Genomic DNA, 16,503 nt, shown 5'->3' with positions numbered 1-16,503 from the left:
TGTTGTTTATCAAAAGCTTTATCAAGCCTCTCTGCTCTCACAGACGTGTGACATCAGACTGTGGGTCAGTCAGCCAGCCAGATGAAAAAAAAAAGAAAACAAAACAAAACAGTCTGTTGGCAGAGCGTGATAACCTTTATAGATTAAGACTTCAGCCAAGAGTTATAGATGATAGTGTACATTCAGAGTAAAAGTTCCTGAAAGAATAATATCATAATCTCTCAGTCCTGGTTTGCAGTTGACCTCCTCATACACAGATTTTTATTAACTCCCATCATCACTTAAGGGCTGAATAGACCGCCTGAATGACCTCTTGACCTTTTTGCAGGAGGATGGCTCCATAAAAAGAGTGGGGGAGGGAGAGCTGTGGAAGAAACAGACACCCCCCCCTTTTTTTTGCCCTTTTTTGTCAGTTAATGTCATCCAAGGCCATGTCGATAAAAATTGACCTACAATGTGTTTCAAGCCAAAAAAAGACAGGAGCATAAACATGAATAGAGGTATAGTAATATAATCGTAATAACTTTATTTATATAGCACCTTTAAAAACAGACTTTACAAAGTGCTTAGACAGACAGAACAAAAGCCAAGCACTCAGAAAGCAATAAAAACAAACAGAAGGAGCCAAAACAAAACAAAAGCAAGACAAAATTAAGATAAAGTTAAGACAAGAGACGCAAAAACACAGTAGAGAGAACACAAAAAGATAAAAAACACAGTAATAAAGATACAAAGACGGTAAAAAAAAAAAAGATGACATCACATAACAGGAAGTCTATAAAAATGGGTTATAAGAAGTGATTTAGAAGAAGATACTGGTTAAGTTCCTAAAAAATAAAAATCGAAAGAAAAAAAATCAAAGGTAATATTGGAAATATTGTACAAAAAACATGCTTAAACTGTAGAAGGAATATATAATTTCATTCGCAGACATTCACTCTACATACATATATATATATTTAAATTGAAATAAAGCAAATGTTAACCTATAATGGACCTTTAAAACTCCCCTGCCAAAGCCCGCTGTTGACGTCTATCTCCCTCCTTTCTGCTCTAAGCTTTACCTGCTGCTGGAGGAAACACATCTCCAGACAGACAGACAGACAGACAGTCAGATAAACGACAGACAGGTAGGCAGGCGGTCAGACAGATAGACAGATAGTGAGACAGGCAGGCAGGCAGACAAACAGGCAGATAGACGACAGACACCCCCGCATAGTTTCCGTCAGCCGGGTGACGTCTCCGCCTCTCAGCCCGTGTGCAGTGTGACGTTGCGGGGCTGTAGTGGAGCCTCTAGCTGCATCTTGTTGACGGTCCGCCAGGCTTTTCCAGTACTGAGAAGACCCCGGGCGAGTGAGGACGACCGACAGCAGCGATCAGGCAAGTGTTTACAGGATTTCTAACAGCTTTAAATCGACATGTTTTAAAACGAGTTGAGCACGTTTTTTTTTTGGTTGACAGCGGACCTTTAAGCACGGGACGATTAACGGCTGAGTTTGAATTACTGTGTTTTTTTTAGTCGCAGCCGACGGAGGAGGAGAGGCGAAGCTAACTTAGCCTGCTGTGTCGCTCTCTATCTGGGGTTAGCCTGCTGTGATGTTAGCGCTTTCGGTCCGCTCGTTTAGCCTGCTTTTATCGCTCACTAAGCCGGGGCTTCATGTGAGCTTTTACACCGGCGGGATACGCCGCTCAGTCACTCCGGACGCCGCTGTTTATCTCTCGGTTTGCCGTGTGAGCCGAGGCAGGTCAGTCCGCTTGATTATCGCTCTCTTTGCCGGGGCGACCCGGGGTAAGTTAGCCTGCCTCACAGCCCGCTACGCTGGTTAGACAGCTCTAACAATAGCGGACTTTACCGGGGGTAAACTGGGGTAGCTAAGCTAGCTAGCTAGCGCAGTTGGTACTGAACGTTGAAGATCGCTGTTTCCCAATTGATTTATAGACAAATACGCACATTTAATGCTTTAACTTTATGTTTTTATAGATGCTTGTAGTCAAAACGTAACCTTACTCATAATTTAAAATAATGTCACCGGTTTATTAATGTGTTACTCAAAGCGATTTGACCGTTTGGTGTGCTCGGTATAAGGCACCGTAAGTTACCTGCGTGTTTGACATACGGGCTAAGCCCCCGGTTGTAAGTTAAACCCCCCGTCGTGCCCTCACACCAAACCCGGTGTGTGTAAACGCTTGGACCGCGGTGCCTCCCCAGACCAGACTGTAGTGTGTAGACAGTGAATGTCATTATCAGCGCTGTCTGCATACCAGTGCCGTCGTGGCGAGCCAGCAGAGAGAGGAGGCGAGGTACAGTTTGCAGACTGGGAGAGGAGGAGGGGGGAGATACAGAGCAGCAGGAGCATTATTATACGCGGTGTCCTTGCAGCAGCAGCAGCAAAAAAAAAGGATACCGGGAGTAAAGGGTGACACTTGGATTCATGATTTTTTTTTATAACGGCTGTGAGATTGTTTACAAGAAACAATGTTATGTCGCTAAGCAATGCGGGCGATATAATCTCTGACATACAAACCGATCTGGGGGTTTTAGCAGGCAAACCGGAGTCCCGTAATACACTGAGCAGGCTGCCTCCCTCATTTATTGGTCGCTGATTTGATTTTGCAGTGTTTTTTTTCAATCGGCCCACAGAGATATTTGCCATTAAAAAAAAACGCCCACAAACATCAACCCGCTTCGGAATCGAGCTCAAGGTTTTGCACCGCAGCAGCAGTCGGCGGAAAAAACGGAACATTTCGCAAAAGCCTGCAAATCTGTGGTCAACCAAACAACAAGCTAAACGTTTTTTGTTGTTGTTTTTTGTGGCAAGCTTAAATCCCCATTAATACAGATGTATAAATCTAGAGTATTTCACTTCAACATCAAATGATACTGTATAGATGTTGCATTTTCAAGCTGAAGTGCATCCAATCATCTCTTGGTGTCATACTGCAGCAGTAGCCATTATCAACTACATTGCGTTTAATTGGGAAATACCTGCTAAGTGTTGTTTACCTTATTACGGTCGATTGAGTAATTCCGCAGTAGAGCCAGAGAGTAAAACAGTGGGGAAACACCGCTTTCCACACTGCTGTATGTCAAGCTGTGAAAGGACCGAGAGAAGGGGACGACTGCTGTTAACGCTTTTATCAATTGTTTTTCATGCAGTTGATGGGGTCAGCGTGGGGTAAGCAGACCTAAGGGGAAGGCACAATATGGTTTGGAGGGGTACTTTCACTTGCAAAGTGAAATGTTGTGGACCATTGTGTATCAGCCTTAAATTAACAATGTAATAGAAGAGGGGCAGGGTGGTTTGTTGGGGGGGGGGGGGGGGATTTTGCTTGTTGGGTTGTCATGTCTGGTCAACTGGTTTCGCTTGTTAAAATTCTCACTTTGCGCTGGAAAGTTTGTTTCAAAGACCTTTGGTGAAAACCTTGATGCAAATTTCCCCTGGGGTTCAATTACAAGGGCTGAGAAAGCCTTGTGTTTGTGTGAAGTATGGTAATGGCCATTTGGCTTAGTGGTCCATGCAAACAGCCATTAACCTCTTCAGCCCCCAGCCGGGACAGCGGCCATAAAACATTTAAACTCCTTATGGATATTTCATGCTCAACAACATTTTTTGATGAGATAATTTTCTGTTTGTTTATTCCCCTACAGGAAAGCAATCTATTAGCAATTGTTTAGATAGCGACTGAATGATTTTCCCCCACCCAATGTTCCCGACTGTTTTCTAAATTCCTGTTTTTTCATTCTTAGGAAGCAGATCAGAACATAGAAAACTTCCGTCACCATCATGCATGTGTCTAACTACCAGAAGATTTGTGTCATTTGAAAAGACTTAAGGAGGAAAAAAAAAAGACTCAGAGGAATACAAGAACTCAATCAGCAGACAGAAACGACAATAACACAGTGCTTAGACATGGCCAGCACCCAGACCAGTTTGAAAACCCCTTTCAAAGACTTGACCTCATTCAAGGGCAACATGAAACGGTTGTACAGAGAGCGACTGGAAGACGCGCCCATCAAGAAGCGAGTGATGGCGGAGATTAACCTGAAGCGTCGCAGCTTGGATTCCTTCCCCAAAACTCCCAAGGTGAAGAGGGAGCAGATCGACGACCTGCGCGTTGACTCTGACATGGACGTGGAGGGTCGGGCTGAACTACACGTTGTGGGCTCTGCTAAAGCCCTGGACCTGAGCCCTGGGCTCAAACACACACTAGCTCAGTTCACCCTCAGCAGCCAGAGCTCCCTCGGGGGCCCAGCTGCTTTCTCAGCCCGTACCGGCCACGAGCATTCCCCCGCCGGCATGCCTCCTCTACCCTCCCCTCCTGTTCTGGGAGGGGGCCCTCTGCTGGTTCCCTGCGACAGCTCCACTGAACTCACCCACTCACTGCTGGAAGGAGAGTCTATCTCCTGCTTCGTCGTGGGGGGAGAGAAGCGGCTCTGCCTGCCCCAGGTGCTCAACTCCGTGCTCCGCGACTTCTCGCTGCAGCAGATCAACACTGTGTGCGACGAGCTCTACGTCTACTGCTCACGTTGCGACGCGGAGCAGCTGCACATCCTTAAGGTGCTGGGCATCCTGCCGTTCAACGCACCTTCCTGTGGCCTCATTACACTGACGGATGCACAACGTCTGTGCAACGCTCTGCTGCGTCCTGGGGCGGCTTTGCCTGCCGACCCCAGCGGTAAGCTGTCGGCCCAGGGCCTGCTGAAGGAGAGCGAAGCCAGCTTCCAGGTGGAACACCAGTGTCTGGGGAAGTGCCAGGGTCTCTTTGTGCCCCAGTTCTACACCCAGCCCGAGGCGCCCTGCATCCAGTGCATCGAGTGCCATTTGCTCTTTTCACCACAGAAGTTTGTCATGCATTCACACAAGTCACCTGATAAGAGGACCTGCCACTGGGGCTTTGACTCAGCCAAGTGGCCCTGCTACCTGCAGCTTGCCAGGAAGTACCAGGGTATGCCCGAGGAACCCAAGCTCAAGCAGCTCCTGGACGAGGTCAAAGAGAAGTTTCACTACCAGCTCAAGAGGTCGCTAGACAAAGTAAGTACATCTCTCAATTATACTTTGCGTGTTTGCAGGCTATAAAATGTCAGTCATCATCGTGCTGATAAGAAAGCAATTGAAATGGTGATTTATTATGTTAGATAATGTGCTCTGAATGTCTCCGGCTGGGTCATTGGCCCTTCTTCTTGTCTTTAATACTCTAGTCCCGTGTTGTTGTGTATTCAGCAGTTTGACTAGACTACCTCACCGCTGGTGTTTTCTTAAACCTGCGTTGACCTAGTATGTGTGAGAGAGGTCTGGGACAGGTGGTGACATATGCCTGCTCAGGTCTGATCAGACGAGGTTAGGCCAGCTGGCCACAGCTGAAGGGAAGTGCATCATTTGTCCCCTCGGGTCACCTGGAGGTCACTGGGAATGTCACTGAACAAAAGGCCAATATACGAGGCTCAGGAAGCACCTCTTTAACTCCTGCATTGGAATTACACGCTAGCAGTTACCTTTTAGTTTGACCTTTTAACTGACTTTAAATAAAAAAATAAAATGTCTACTTTGCCCAATTTGTCTTTTTACAAATTAAGAAAATGGAAATAAAAGCTGGTTCAACCCAAAACTTCAGAAATATTATATTGAATGTGTCAGAGAATTGTTTCAAATTGATAGAACCTGTTAAAATCTTTAAGTTGCTCGGCAAGAAGGACAGATACAGGTGCTTCTTGAGTTTATAAAATGTCTAAATGTGGTACCACTGATGGATCCCAGTCCTCCTCATTAGAGGGGTTTTGACCCTTTTTACCTCCAGGCAAACCTGAAAGGGAAATGACTCCATTGCATTACTGGTAGTTATGACTGAAGGCCAGAACACTGCAGAGTCTTCCAAAGAGGATGATTTTGCCGATTCTTTTTGTGTTGTGTTTTTGTGTCAGAGCAGTATCTAAGGCACAAGGGCAGCGAGCCTATTGAAAAGTCAGCATTCAGAGGGAGGGAAAAGCTCTAGATTGTTTCCAAGCCATTGACTGGTTTATGTCTCATGACCTCCCTCTGACCACAGTGGGCTGCCATTTTTGTATTGTTTTCTGGGTAAAGGTGGGGTTGTGTTTTTGTCTGTTTCATGGGTTTGTTCAAACTCAAATCCACCAGTGCAGATAAAGTAAAAAAAAAAATCTTTAAATGATTGATCATTAACCAGCAAACACACATTTAGAAACAGAAAGAGGCTCAACCACAACCTTTGGTAGGCAGATCTAGTTTTGATTGTAGTACAGCCGGCAGCGGAATAAGTGAGAGACTGCGGAGGGTAGAGAGGTCGCAGTGTGTGTTCGGAGTGTTTGCAGGTGTGAGAGTGTGCAACGCTTTAATACAGAGCACAAATTAGTCGTGCATGTGAAATAGAGAGATGCCTTTTTTATTTTCCCCCCGTCTGGTTAACTTTGGGTGTGAATTTGACGGAAATACCGCCTGCTGTCTCGTCTAGCGTCCAGACCGCATTCCTGTCTCGCCTCTTCCCAATTGTCCTCCTCTTCTCCCTCCGCCTCGGTTTAAGGTATGCGTTTTGGAAGATTCAGACATTCTTTCTCAAAGACATAGACATTTCAATACCGCAGAGGAAACATGAATGCAATGTCGGGCACGTACAAACATCAGCTTACACAGACCACAGACGCAACACATGTATAAAAACATATGCTTAAAGAGTCCCACAATTTTTGGTGTGTGTGTGTGTGTGTGTGTGTGTGTGTTTATGTGCTAGACGTTGCCAACCTCAGTGTGTGTAATGAGCTGTTAACTGGAGGCTAGTATGACGCATCTTGGTCTCTTTCTGTCTCACACTTTGCCAGTCTCTCTGGAGCCTCTGTCTCACCACAGTTTCAGGTGTTGTCGTCTCTCTGTGGGGTCATTTCTCAGTTTATGTGTTTTTGTTTTTGTTACTTCTTTTTTTAGTATCGTCTCTTTTTTTTTTTTTTTTTTCCACATCGTTCTGCTCTTTGCGTGACTGTGACTTTATCGGAAATCCTGTTGTCAAATCAATCGTGGAAGTGAATTTTTTTATGCAACAGCTACATCTGTGACACACACTGTCACAAATGGTCAAATTCCTGGAAAGACAGTTGCCTGCGAGTCTACAGGAAGCAGGTGATTTTGGCATTAAAAGAGGATGCCACTCCACCGCCCCCCCCCACCCCCACCCCCACCCCCCTCCTCTTCATCTGAGCGGATGTACGAGTGTGTGAAAGGTCAGTAGCCAGAGAACAAGGTGAGCTGGCAGTGTCCTGCTTCGCTCAGGACACTTGTGTTCCCTTCCAAAGAAGCTACTCTCTGTTTACATATGTGTGTGTGTGTGTGTGTGTGTGTTTGACTGAACAGGAAGTGAGGCAGACGGACATGTCTCTCACCCTGAACATCCTCCAGACTCTGTGTCCAGCCGCCTCCACTGCACTGGCTGTGTGACTCATACTTTCCACATCCCAGTGGATGTTAGTGGAAGAGCAGCTTATAGTTACACACACTTCTTAGAAAGATGGTTCGGCGTGTTGGTCTAAACCCTAACTGCAGATCCTTTTCCCAGTGGTCCTTATTTACACACAGTGTCAGTATGCACATTTACAAGCAGTTCATAGTTTTACCAGAGAGCTCTGGGACCACTGGAGGAGAAGAGACACAAACAAGGGGAGCCTTCTGGAAGTTTTTTTTTTTTTTTCCGCACTTTCTCCAATGGCTACTAGTCCCATATCCTGTTCAGAGTGTTTGGTTTGAGAAGGTGCAGTTAAAAACTCCAGGACTTGCTCTCTATAAACAGCGCTTTGTGCCCACAGGCACAGCTTCTCTGTCTACTGATCCCTGCTGTGTAAATAGAGTTCGCTAGACAGACGCCACCAACAGACAGCAACAAGCTGATGCCTTATCTCAAGAGTTACTTCAGTGTCCACCAGACAATGAGTTCATTCTACCTTTAGGGGTTGTGAAAGGCACACGTACTTTCCGCTGAGACATGATCGTGTATCGTCATTTTCCTTAGGTGATTTTTTTGTTTTCTCTGACAAAGACGGGAAGAAACAGAAATTCCAATTCGATGGTCATCCCCACCACCTTGTGAAATAACCGTTGCTAGAGGGACATTCTGTTTATTTGGGCTGCGTATTGACATGGCATGTCATCAGACGACTTCTAGTGTATTACAAAACATCTGAATGACAAAATCCCCCACTTGTACTCACATCAGGTCAAATTATATTTTAAAACCGATTCCATTTTGCTGTTTTCAAATAAGAAAAAAAAAAAAAAAACCCCAAACCATTATGACCTGATATTTTAGGCATATTCCCCAACCCTTGCGACATGGCAGAGCAACATAGCGAACATGGCTACGTGTTGCTTATTTGCCTCAGCCTTGTTTGTATCGTTGTGCTGGCCCAGAGTCAAAAGTGTCAGACGGAGAGAACAGCCTTCCTCTGTCTGTCTCCCTGGCCAGGCTGACACAGTGGCTGCGGCACAGACGGCAGACAGCTGCATCTCTCTGGCTTCCTCTATTTGCTATTTGGAAACCAGTGACTTCATTACCGCAGACCAGTGCAGCTGCACTCTCTGGCTGTCTCCTGGGCTGTGTGCTCTGTCTGTCTGTCTGCTTGTCAGTCATTCTCTTGGGCTGTATCTAATTGGATTTTGGCGAGCGCGCTAATCGTTCACTGTGTGCTGCCTTCGCTATCCGCTATCTCCTCCACCTCTCCCTCTATCTTGACGTCCATCTTCCATCTGCCTGCTTCTCTCGGGTTCATGTCCTCACACATCTTGACGTATGGCCTTCAGTCTGCTCTTCACTCTTCGCTAACCATCATCCCTTTCCTCTAACCCAGACGGTTCTGCTGTTAGCCACATGTGTCTGTAAACAGTCAATACCCCCCGGGCCCCAATCAGCGGACAGTAACAAAATAAGCAGCCAAATGACCCGATAAGTCGATCGTTACATAAGCAATAAGACCACTTGTGTGGGTCTGCTTGGTGGATGAGAGGAAAGCCAGTGACTATTGATCGGGTCTCCAACCTTGATGGATGTGGCGAGTTGCCGGGTGACACGGACACCGAATAGAGGAGGAGATGGACCGAAAGGGGGAGGCAGGAGGAAATAGAAGAAGAGTGAAATGAGGAGAGTCAGTTACAGAGGCCGCAGCCGGTGTTGCGTAAGTTTCCGTCTGTGTTCAGACATGTGCAACAGCCTCTCAAGTTAACCTCACCTCTGCATCTGCTGTCGCCTTTTGTAATTTTTGTTACTCAGACAGGCTGCCAGACTTAAGTAGCGTCAAGCAGACACAGGAAAAAAAGGTAACTGTTGTCAGAACACAGACCACGTCTGGAGGAGATACTTGAGCAAATGAGGTAAGGGCAGACATGAGAGGTAAAGAGTATGAAAAGAAGACAATGACAGGGCAAGGTAAGGACAGGTGGCTTTTGTCTCGGTCACAAACCGCTCTTCGCTTGTTTCTTATTCTCGCCCTTCCATGAAACAAGCCTTATTCACACAGCCATTAGGTTGTTACAGGGGGGCTCGGGCCCCAGCTCTTCTTTCCTCGGTTGAAAATTAACCTCCCCAAGACCTGAGCTGAACCACACATCTAGCCTGGAACAGCCCTCTTAGCCGGCCAATCACATACCGACTAGCTCGCATTTCCCCAGCCTTTTCCTTTACCCCCCCCCCCCCTCAACCCCACCCCAAAACACCCATACACATATTTCTATGTCTGTTTGTGCATTTCCCAAAGAACAATTATCCACTTATACTGAATACACAGCAGCTTCTTTGAACGCTGGCCCAGAGTAACCTACAGTCTATCACGCCTGTATGTAGTTCGGTGTGGGAGACTGTACGTGTTCCCCGTGCACAACAAGCTGTGCCTTGGCCAGTGTTTGCTGCCTGTTGTAAAGGGCTAAATGGGGCCCCGCAAGGTAGGAGGGGCTGAGCCAAGGGGCCTCTGGTATGTCACCATCAGGTCAGTGCCAGTATCACAGCTCCATAACAGCATTACAGCACACTGGAGGACCGCAAAATTCATTACTTCAGTCTTTTTCTTTCAAGAATCTTTACAATTTTCTTAGAACCAACATTTGGAAATGTTACAAGCTTCAGTTGCAGTTCAGTTGTCCACTTGCGGAGCTCTGCAACCAAGGCAGGGGAGCAAAGCTTTTTCATCCACTGGCATGCCATATTTAAAATTTACCATCGGTTGGATGGTGGCAATTTCCCACCCCAGCTGTAGCTTGTTGTTTTTGACTGTTTCCTCAGCTTGGGTTTCTTTTCCCATCTCACCACCAGTGGAAGAAGATAATGCACAGCGCTGGGACTGATGTGAGCTAGCAACAGCAGCAGGCAGCAGAGATAGGTCAGTCCAGATACAGTGGAACTTCTGCCACGTCTGCCAACAGTCTCATAGACTAAACAAACTGGCTAAGCCCCTCCCAGCCAAATGTCCTCCAGGCTTTAAAAGGGCCCTGGACTGACAGCCTGTTTGCATGTTCACTGTTTTCTGGCTCTTCCCCCCCTCAGGGCGTCAGACCAGTTTGTTGCCTCTAAAGAAAATGAGAGCGAGAACAAGTGAAAGCGAGGGGAATATAATGGGCTACGAGTTCAAACAAGACTGTCAGAAGAGAAAGCGGCTTGGATCGTAACACGTCTGACTACTTTGCCTGGGTTGTTTTGCATGAGACCGGAATAATGAGGAGTCTTGGTATTAATTAATCGATGTGTTGATGAGAAGATTAACTGTCCACTGTCTGGTCTCCCTGGGAGACAGTCAGAAGATCAGGTTGTGTGTGTGTTGGGGGGGGGGGGGCAGGGAGTCGTAGGCGAGGGAGGTATACTGTAAAAGAATTGTGGGAGACTGCCAGTCAGTGCGTGTTGTGTGCAAGCAGAGAGAGCGCGTTTGCATTTGAAAGGCTCTTCTGTGCCGCCTTCCCGGTGGGAACGGTGATTAATGAAGATATAAATGGAGAGACCAGAGACGGCGCTTTCCATAGGAGCACCGTATACACAGCAGACACACACACACACACACACACACAAATACACACCATATAGGCACTTGGACTCACTCTCTTGTATTTTCTCCCACAGCCCCAGCGTCCCAGACAGGGAGATAAACACGAGATATCAAAGGCGTGTCATGAGTCCCGCTGGGCTGCCACCCGGCACATCCACAACACATTAAACCCAGCCACTACACTGATCAATTATGCATGTAGCAAACACAGGGAAATCAAGGGAAAATAGTCGGCCTGTACGATTAAGGGAATCCCCATCTCTCCACTTTGCCAGTAATTTATTTGCATGTTTGGTAATAGCTTATCATTTCCATATGGAAGCGATCCTGCTCTCGTCCTTTGATTCGGTCTCCAAGTTCTTTTGTCAAACGGCCTCACACGCTTAACGGCACAGAACAATGGCAACCAGGTTCAGACTACGTCCACGCTAATACGTTTTCATTTTAAAACAGCGGTCCGTACAAACACCTGAAAACTGATAAGATCCGATCAGGAAGTGAACATGTGCGTCATCACTTGCAAAAGTCTCTGTTTCCTCCCGTCCAGACTAAAACGCAATCCTGGAATTTTCAAACTAAACTTTTAGAGAGTCTCTGTTTTAAGGGTTTGAAAATGTCACAGTAGTGTGGATGCTGGGTGTAAACGTAGCAAAAGTTATGTGTTTTTAAAACTAAAACATTTTGGTGTGGATATACCCTCAGTGTTGCTGTGGCCCATGCTAGTTTTGACCTTCAGCCCACGCACCAGATGAAAGCAGGCGGCACAGCAGACCACTGTCAGATGCAAACCTGCCAAGCTCGGATAGGTGATTACTTGCCCTGAAAGTCCTTTATTTTGCAGCCTCACCTTTGCTCTGCTAACATCAAACGCCCTCCAACAGTTTCTCCCCCCTTCCACTGCTGGCTGCCTCTGTACCCTGTAAATCCTTATCTCACCAGGGGCCTGACTAATGCTGCTCAGGGAAAGGCTGTAAAGTTAGCAACTGGGAAACAGACTGCTTTAGTGAAGGTGAAACAAGTGACATTTTGTGGTTTGCCCAGTCTTCCATTTCTTTCAGACTCTGCCTTACCGAATACTGATGTGTTTATCTCACCGCTATTCCAACCTAAAGCGACGCCGCTCATGGGAATCAACTGTCTCCCTGATATTTCTTAGGGCAGACACACACATGCAAACATACAGTCTTCTCTGCTTCATATCCCTCAGGGGTCCATACTAGCTCATCTACATCCTGTAAATAGAGTACTATTTCCCTCTGGATCCTCTACAGCCCCGCTGCACCTCTTTACATCATAAACTAAGGAGTAGACAATCTTTGAGGTCGTTGACCTCCAGGTGCAATTAATTACCAAATAGCTTTCATAAAATGTATATTGTGTATTTTCATTTGAGCATCCTTAGAAGCTATGGAAGCCCAATTAAGGGCTGCATGTGTCGAGACTGGTGAGTGCACTTCAGCATCATCGCATGCAAGCTAATAGTCAAGTCCTCCTTAACTGTCCCCAAGCAACAGAGTGGTGTGTGTTTGTGTATGCGCCTCTCGTTGAGCATGTGGCACCGATTCTCGGTCTTTGCGTGTCCAGTTCTTTCTCTGGCTTTGCTGTTGGTTCGTCGTATTTAAGCAGCCTTGCTGCTGGGGTGACTTGGCCCACACAGAGCCTTATTGCCCTTGACTTTATCCTTTGAAGACTTGAAGTTTCGCCTTGTGGTTTACAGTCTGGCTACATTTTAACCAGTTCCTATGACAAGTGCACTTTGTTATGCCAGACATTTTCTTTGTCATCACTATCAAAATGAAATCGGCTGAAGCACATCCTGATCCCAGATGAGGCCATATGTACAGTAGTTCTTCAGAGGACTGACTCATCGTGGGGAAAGAAATCTAGCCTCAGGCCAAATGATGGTAAATTCTGGCTGCAGCTGGCAAGGTTGCCCTTTCTGTCTGCTGCCTTGGCAGACAACCAGACAGTCTCATTTTCTATTCTGTGAGGCACCGTGCCTCATAGAGGAATGGAAGTTACAGTCGAAACTTGAAATCCAAAAGTGAAACTTTTTTGTCCTAGCGTCATGAGATCCGAATGACAGATAGCCAGACAGTGACTTCACCCTGACGAGAGCTTCGAATGTGTCCGCATGATGACACAGGTCTCTTATTAGAACGATGACACACGTGCAAATACACACAGTAGCGCATGATAATGTGCCGGTGACACGATTAAAGGAAGTCAAAGGGTCAAACCGAGCCACACACACACACACACACACAAACACACACACAAACACAACCGCCATCAGCCACTTCCTCTCATCACCGCACCAACCCTACTCTGCAGCGTGAGTCACAGTGCTCCATCAGTGCTGCGGTCTGCTCTCCACTCATCAGCGTCACTGTGGAGCCAGGACGAAGATTTATCACTGTCCCAGTCTCTCTCTCTCGCACAGTCTGTTTGATGTACGCCCAGGTGTGTTCACTTAGAGCTCTGACTCAATTGTAATGACATTTACGAAACCCAACCGCGCTTTTCTTGGGCTGTTGTCAAGCCAGCCTCAGACGCTGACTGACTGTTTTGAATTAATGAAGGAAGACTGGTGATGGAGTGTGTGTGGACTGCGGGGTCATAATATCAGTACAGGCGGGATAGAAATGAGTAGCAGCCTCCACTAAAAAAAAAAAAAAAAACACTGTATTGGGACAAACATGAGTAATTTCCTCTGAGCCATATCTTGCCAGATATTTTGTTACATGACTATTTTGGTACAAACATTTACCCGCCAGGTGGACAGCCTTCTGAGATTTGCTCGCCAAACGGAAAAAAAATCTACCTGCATTCGGCGCTCGGCGGGTGTTCATTTCGGACCCTGCATGAGCCATTGTGAAAGTGAAGAGAACGGTCTTCAGAGACTTGTTTTTGAAACCTAGAGCTTGTGACATAGAGAAAGAAAGTGAGAGAGAGAGAAGGAGAGTCATGCTAGTTGATGGATTTGCATTACGGGAGCTATGTGTGTGTGTGTGTGTGTGTGTGTGTGTGTGTGTGTGGGAGAGACAGGCAAGCCCGAGGGGCCCGGACAGCAAAGCCAAGCTGCCCATGCAGAGACGAGCAGTAGAGGCTTCAAACAAGCTCCTGCATGTAATATGGATGAGACCAGAGCTCCCTGCAGAACAGTCAGAGGACCCAGGGCTCGTTTGGATTTAACTCTCTCTCTTTCCATGTGTCTGTGATAGATTTTACCCTGCAGGGTGTTTTGGCCAGGTGGAGCTTTCTCTTTGTAGCGCTGTGACTGTACGGGGTCAACCATCTTACTTTCTCTCCGTCTCTCTCTCTTTCTCTCTCTCTCTCTCTTTCTCTCTTCCTCCATCCTTCCCTCCTTCTTTCTCCATCCTCTTCCCCCCTCTGGCCTCGTTGCAGACAGCGACAACCAACCAAGCACTGACATTTACTGCAGTATTTCACATTACAGCAGAAAAGCCTCCCGTGCTGAGGAAGAAGTAAACAAACCACCGATCAATATATGACCGTATATACCGGGGCTAGTAAACTCCGACTCTTACATTAAAACATTATATTTAAACACTCAACGTATTTAACAGCGGAGCTCATTCTTCTTCGGACTTCATCAGCTAATTATAATGATGTTATAAAGTACATTTTGCTGCTGGATGGCTATGATAAGGAGGCTTCAGCTTTTATTTTCAAGCCTTTATATTTATGGATGCCGTGTAATTTTCTTGCAAAGACAGAGGGTCGGGCAGTGTCTCCATTTTGTGTTTTCTCTCTCTCTGTGTAGCGATAGCAGTGCATTGCTGGCTTGCTGACAGCCTCTCTCGGCTTTCAGTCTGCTTAGCAACGCTCGTCCTCTCTGCAGCTCTCTCACTCTCCTCTGTCTCCAAGCACTCCGAGTTGTTTCATCCCTTCGAATAGTAAGCCGTGTTCCTCCTATGTAGGGGGGAAAAAACCGAGGCAGCTGATTTGGTGTGTTTTTTGGGTGGTGGGAGTTGTGCGTGTTTGTTCCTAATTGGGGGGGATTTGAACCAGTAACCTACCTCCGTAAAGCATCCCATGGCAGCCAGCTTCTCTGGAGACTTTCTCTTTCGTTTTTAGAGACGTTAAAGCACACACACACACACACACACACACACACACACACACGTTGGCCCAGATGAAGCTCATATGATGAGTACAGTCATCCACAGACAAGACAAGGGCCCACTGGCCTCATTCTCAGCCGATGTGTCCTCCTGGGAGCATGAAGTGTGTCTGCTCGTATCTGATCGCGTATGCTTGCAAGACAGTTTGCTTGCGGTAAACTACGTCATCGTCCTCCTACTTTGTCGTTTGATTGGATGTGTGTTTATTTTCGAATGCGTGTGTGTGTGTGTATGTGTGTGTCTCTATCTGTCTCGTGGCCTGGTTGAGTCACATAGGTGAGCCCCGACAGCTTTGGTAATTAACGCTCTGGGGGGCACAGGGGAAGGAAAGTGGAGCACACACACACACACACACACATACACCGAGCTGCTGAGCTGCACAGGCAGCTAGTATGCTCTCTCGCGCATGGATGATTTTTAAATGCCCTTCACTGACTCAAACACACCCTGATTTCCTGGTGCATATGTGTACATGTAGACAGAGCGAACATCACGGTGGGTGTTTTGATAGAGGCCTCGTGTCTAAATGAATGACACAGGTAGGTTAAGAGTCTGAACCCTCATGCCCTCGTAACGCTCCTTTTGATCTCCGAGCGACGAGAAGCGACCGTTCTTCTTTCTTCCTGTGTCACAGCGAGCGGAAGGGTAGATATTATTTGGTTTCTCATAAAACTGCATGATTGTTGCTAAAACAATTATCTTCCTTTGCAATACGAGTTCAACGCGTGGTCACGACCGTTAATCACAGCGTTTGACGTCGATGATTCAAAGAGTGACATAATTCAGTTGTACTTCTTGTCTCTGATACAATGTCTAGACTACAACACGCGTTTGAGTAATGTTTCATCATTGGTATCAGGGAACAACAAACAACAACATCTGGCATTGATTAATCTGGTTGTTATTCCTACTTATTGAGCAATTAATCATGTGGTTTATAAGAAGTTTCAATCAGAAGTTACCAGAATTAAAGAATGACTTTTTTTTTGATTGACTAAAACAAATAGTTTTTCAATTAACGCTGTTATGACATTTGAGAATTTTAACCCAGCAAATATTTTGAAGGCATGTCGAAATGATAAACGACTTCAACGATTAATGATCAGAGTTGTCACGGCATAATTCTGCTAAACAGCTAATCGATCAGCACTAATCGTCCGTGTGATAATGATGGCAACTAGAAGCGTCATATTACTCATTCATGTAGACATAGTAGCGTTTTCAAATTAGGGTTAGAATTAGTCGACTGAGACATAATTATGGACAGAAATGTAAGGATTTTTGAGCTGAGACAATTAGTCAATGAATCAATCATAGAGCAACTGTTTGGAT

General features: G+C 46.2%; 1 protein-coding gene across 2 annotated transcripts in view; it reads left to right on the top strand.

Moving 5' to 3' along the window:
• The first annotated feature begins 967 nt into the window (after nucleotides 1-967).
• Nucleotides 968-16,503, top strand: part of skila (SKI-like proto-oncogene a) — a 37,009-nt gene continuing 21,473 nt past the window's right edge. Inside the window, exons 1-2 of one of the 2 annotated variants that reach the window (XM_067606306.1) lie at nucleotides 968-1,380; nucleotides 3,749-5,033. In XM_067606306.1, coding sequence (XP_067462407.1) covers nucleotides 3,912-5,033 — 1,122 coding nt within the window. In that variant the 5' untranslated portion in view covers nucleotides 968-1,380; nucleotides 3,749-3,911. Of the gene's footprint in view, nucleotides 1,385-3,748; nucleotides 5,034-16,503 lie in introns of both variants that reach the window. The other variant, XM_067606307.1, reaches the window with a different exon arrangement.

Source organism: Thunnus thynnus, chromosome 12 (assembly GCF_963924715.1).
Source record: "Thunnus thynnus chromosome 12, fThuThy2.1, whole genome shotgun sequence".
In the NCBI taxonomy this organism is placed as follows: domain Eukaryota; kingdom Metazoa; phylum Chordata; class Actinopteri; order Scombriformes; family Scombridae; genus Thunnus; species Thunnus thynnus.
Note: the sequence above shows the minus strand (reverse complement) of the source record. Positions and strands in the feature narration are given on the sequence as shown.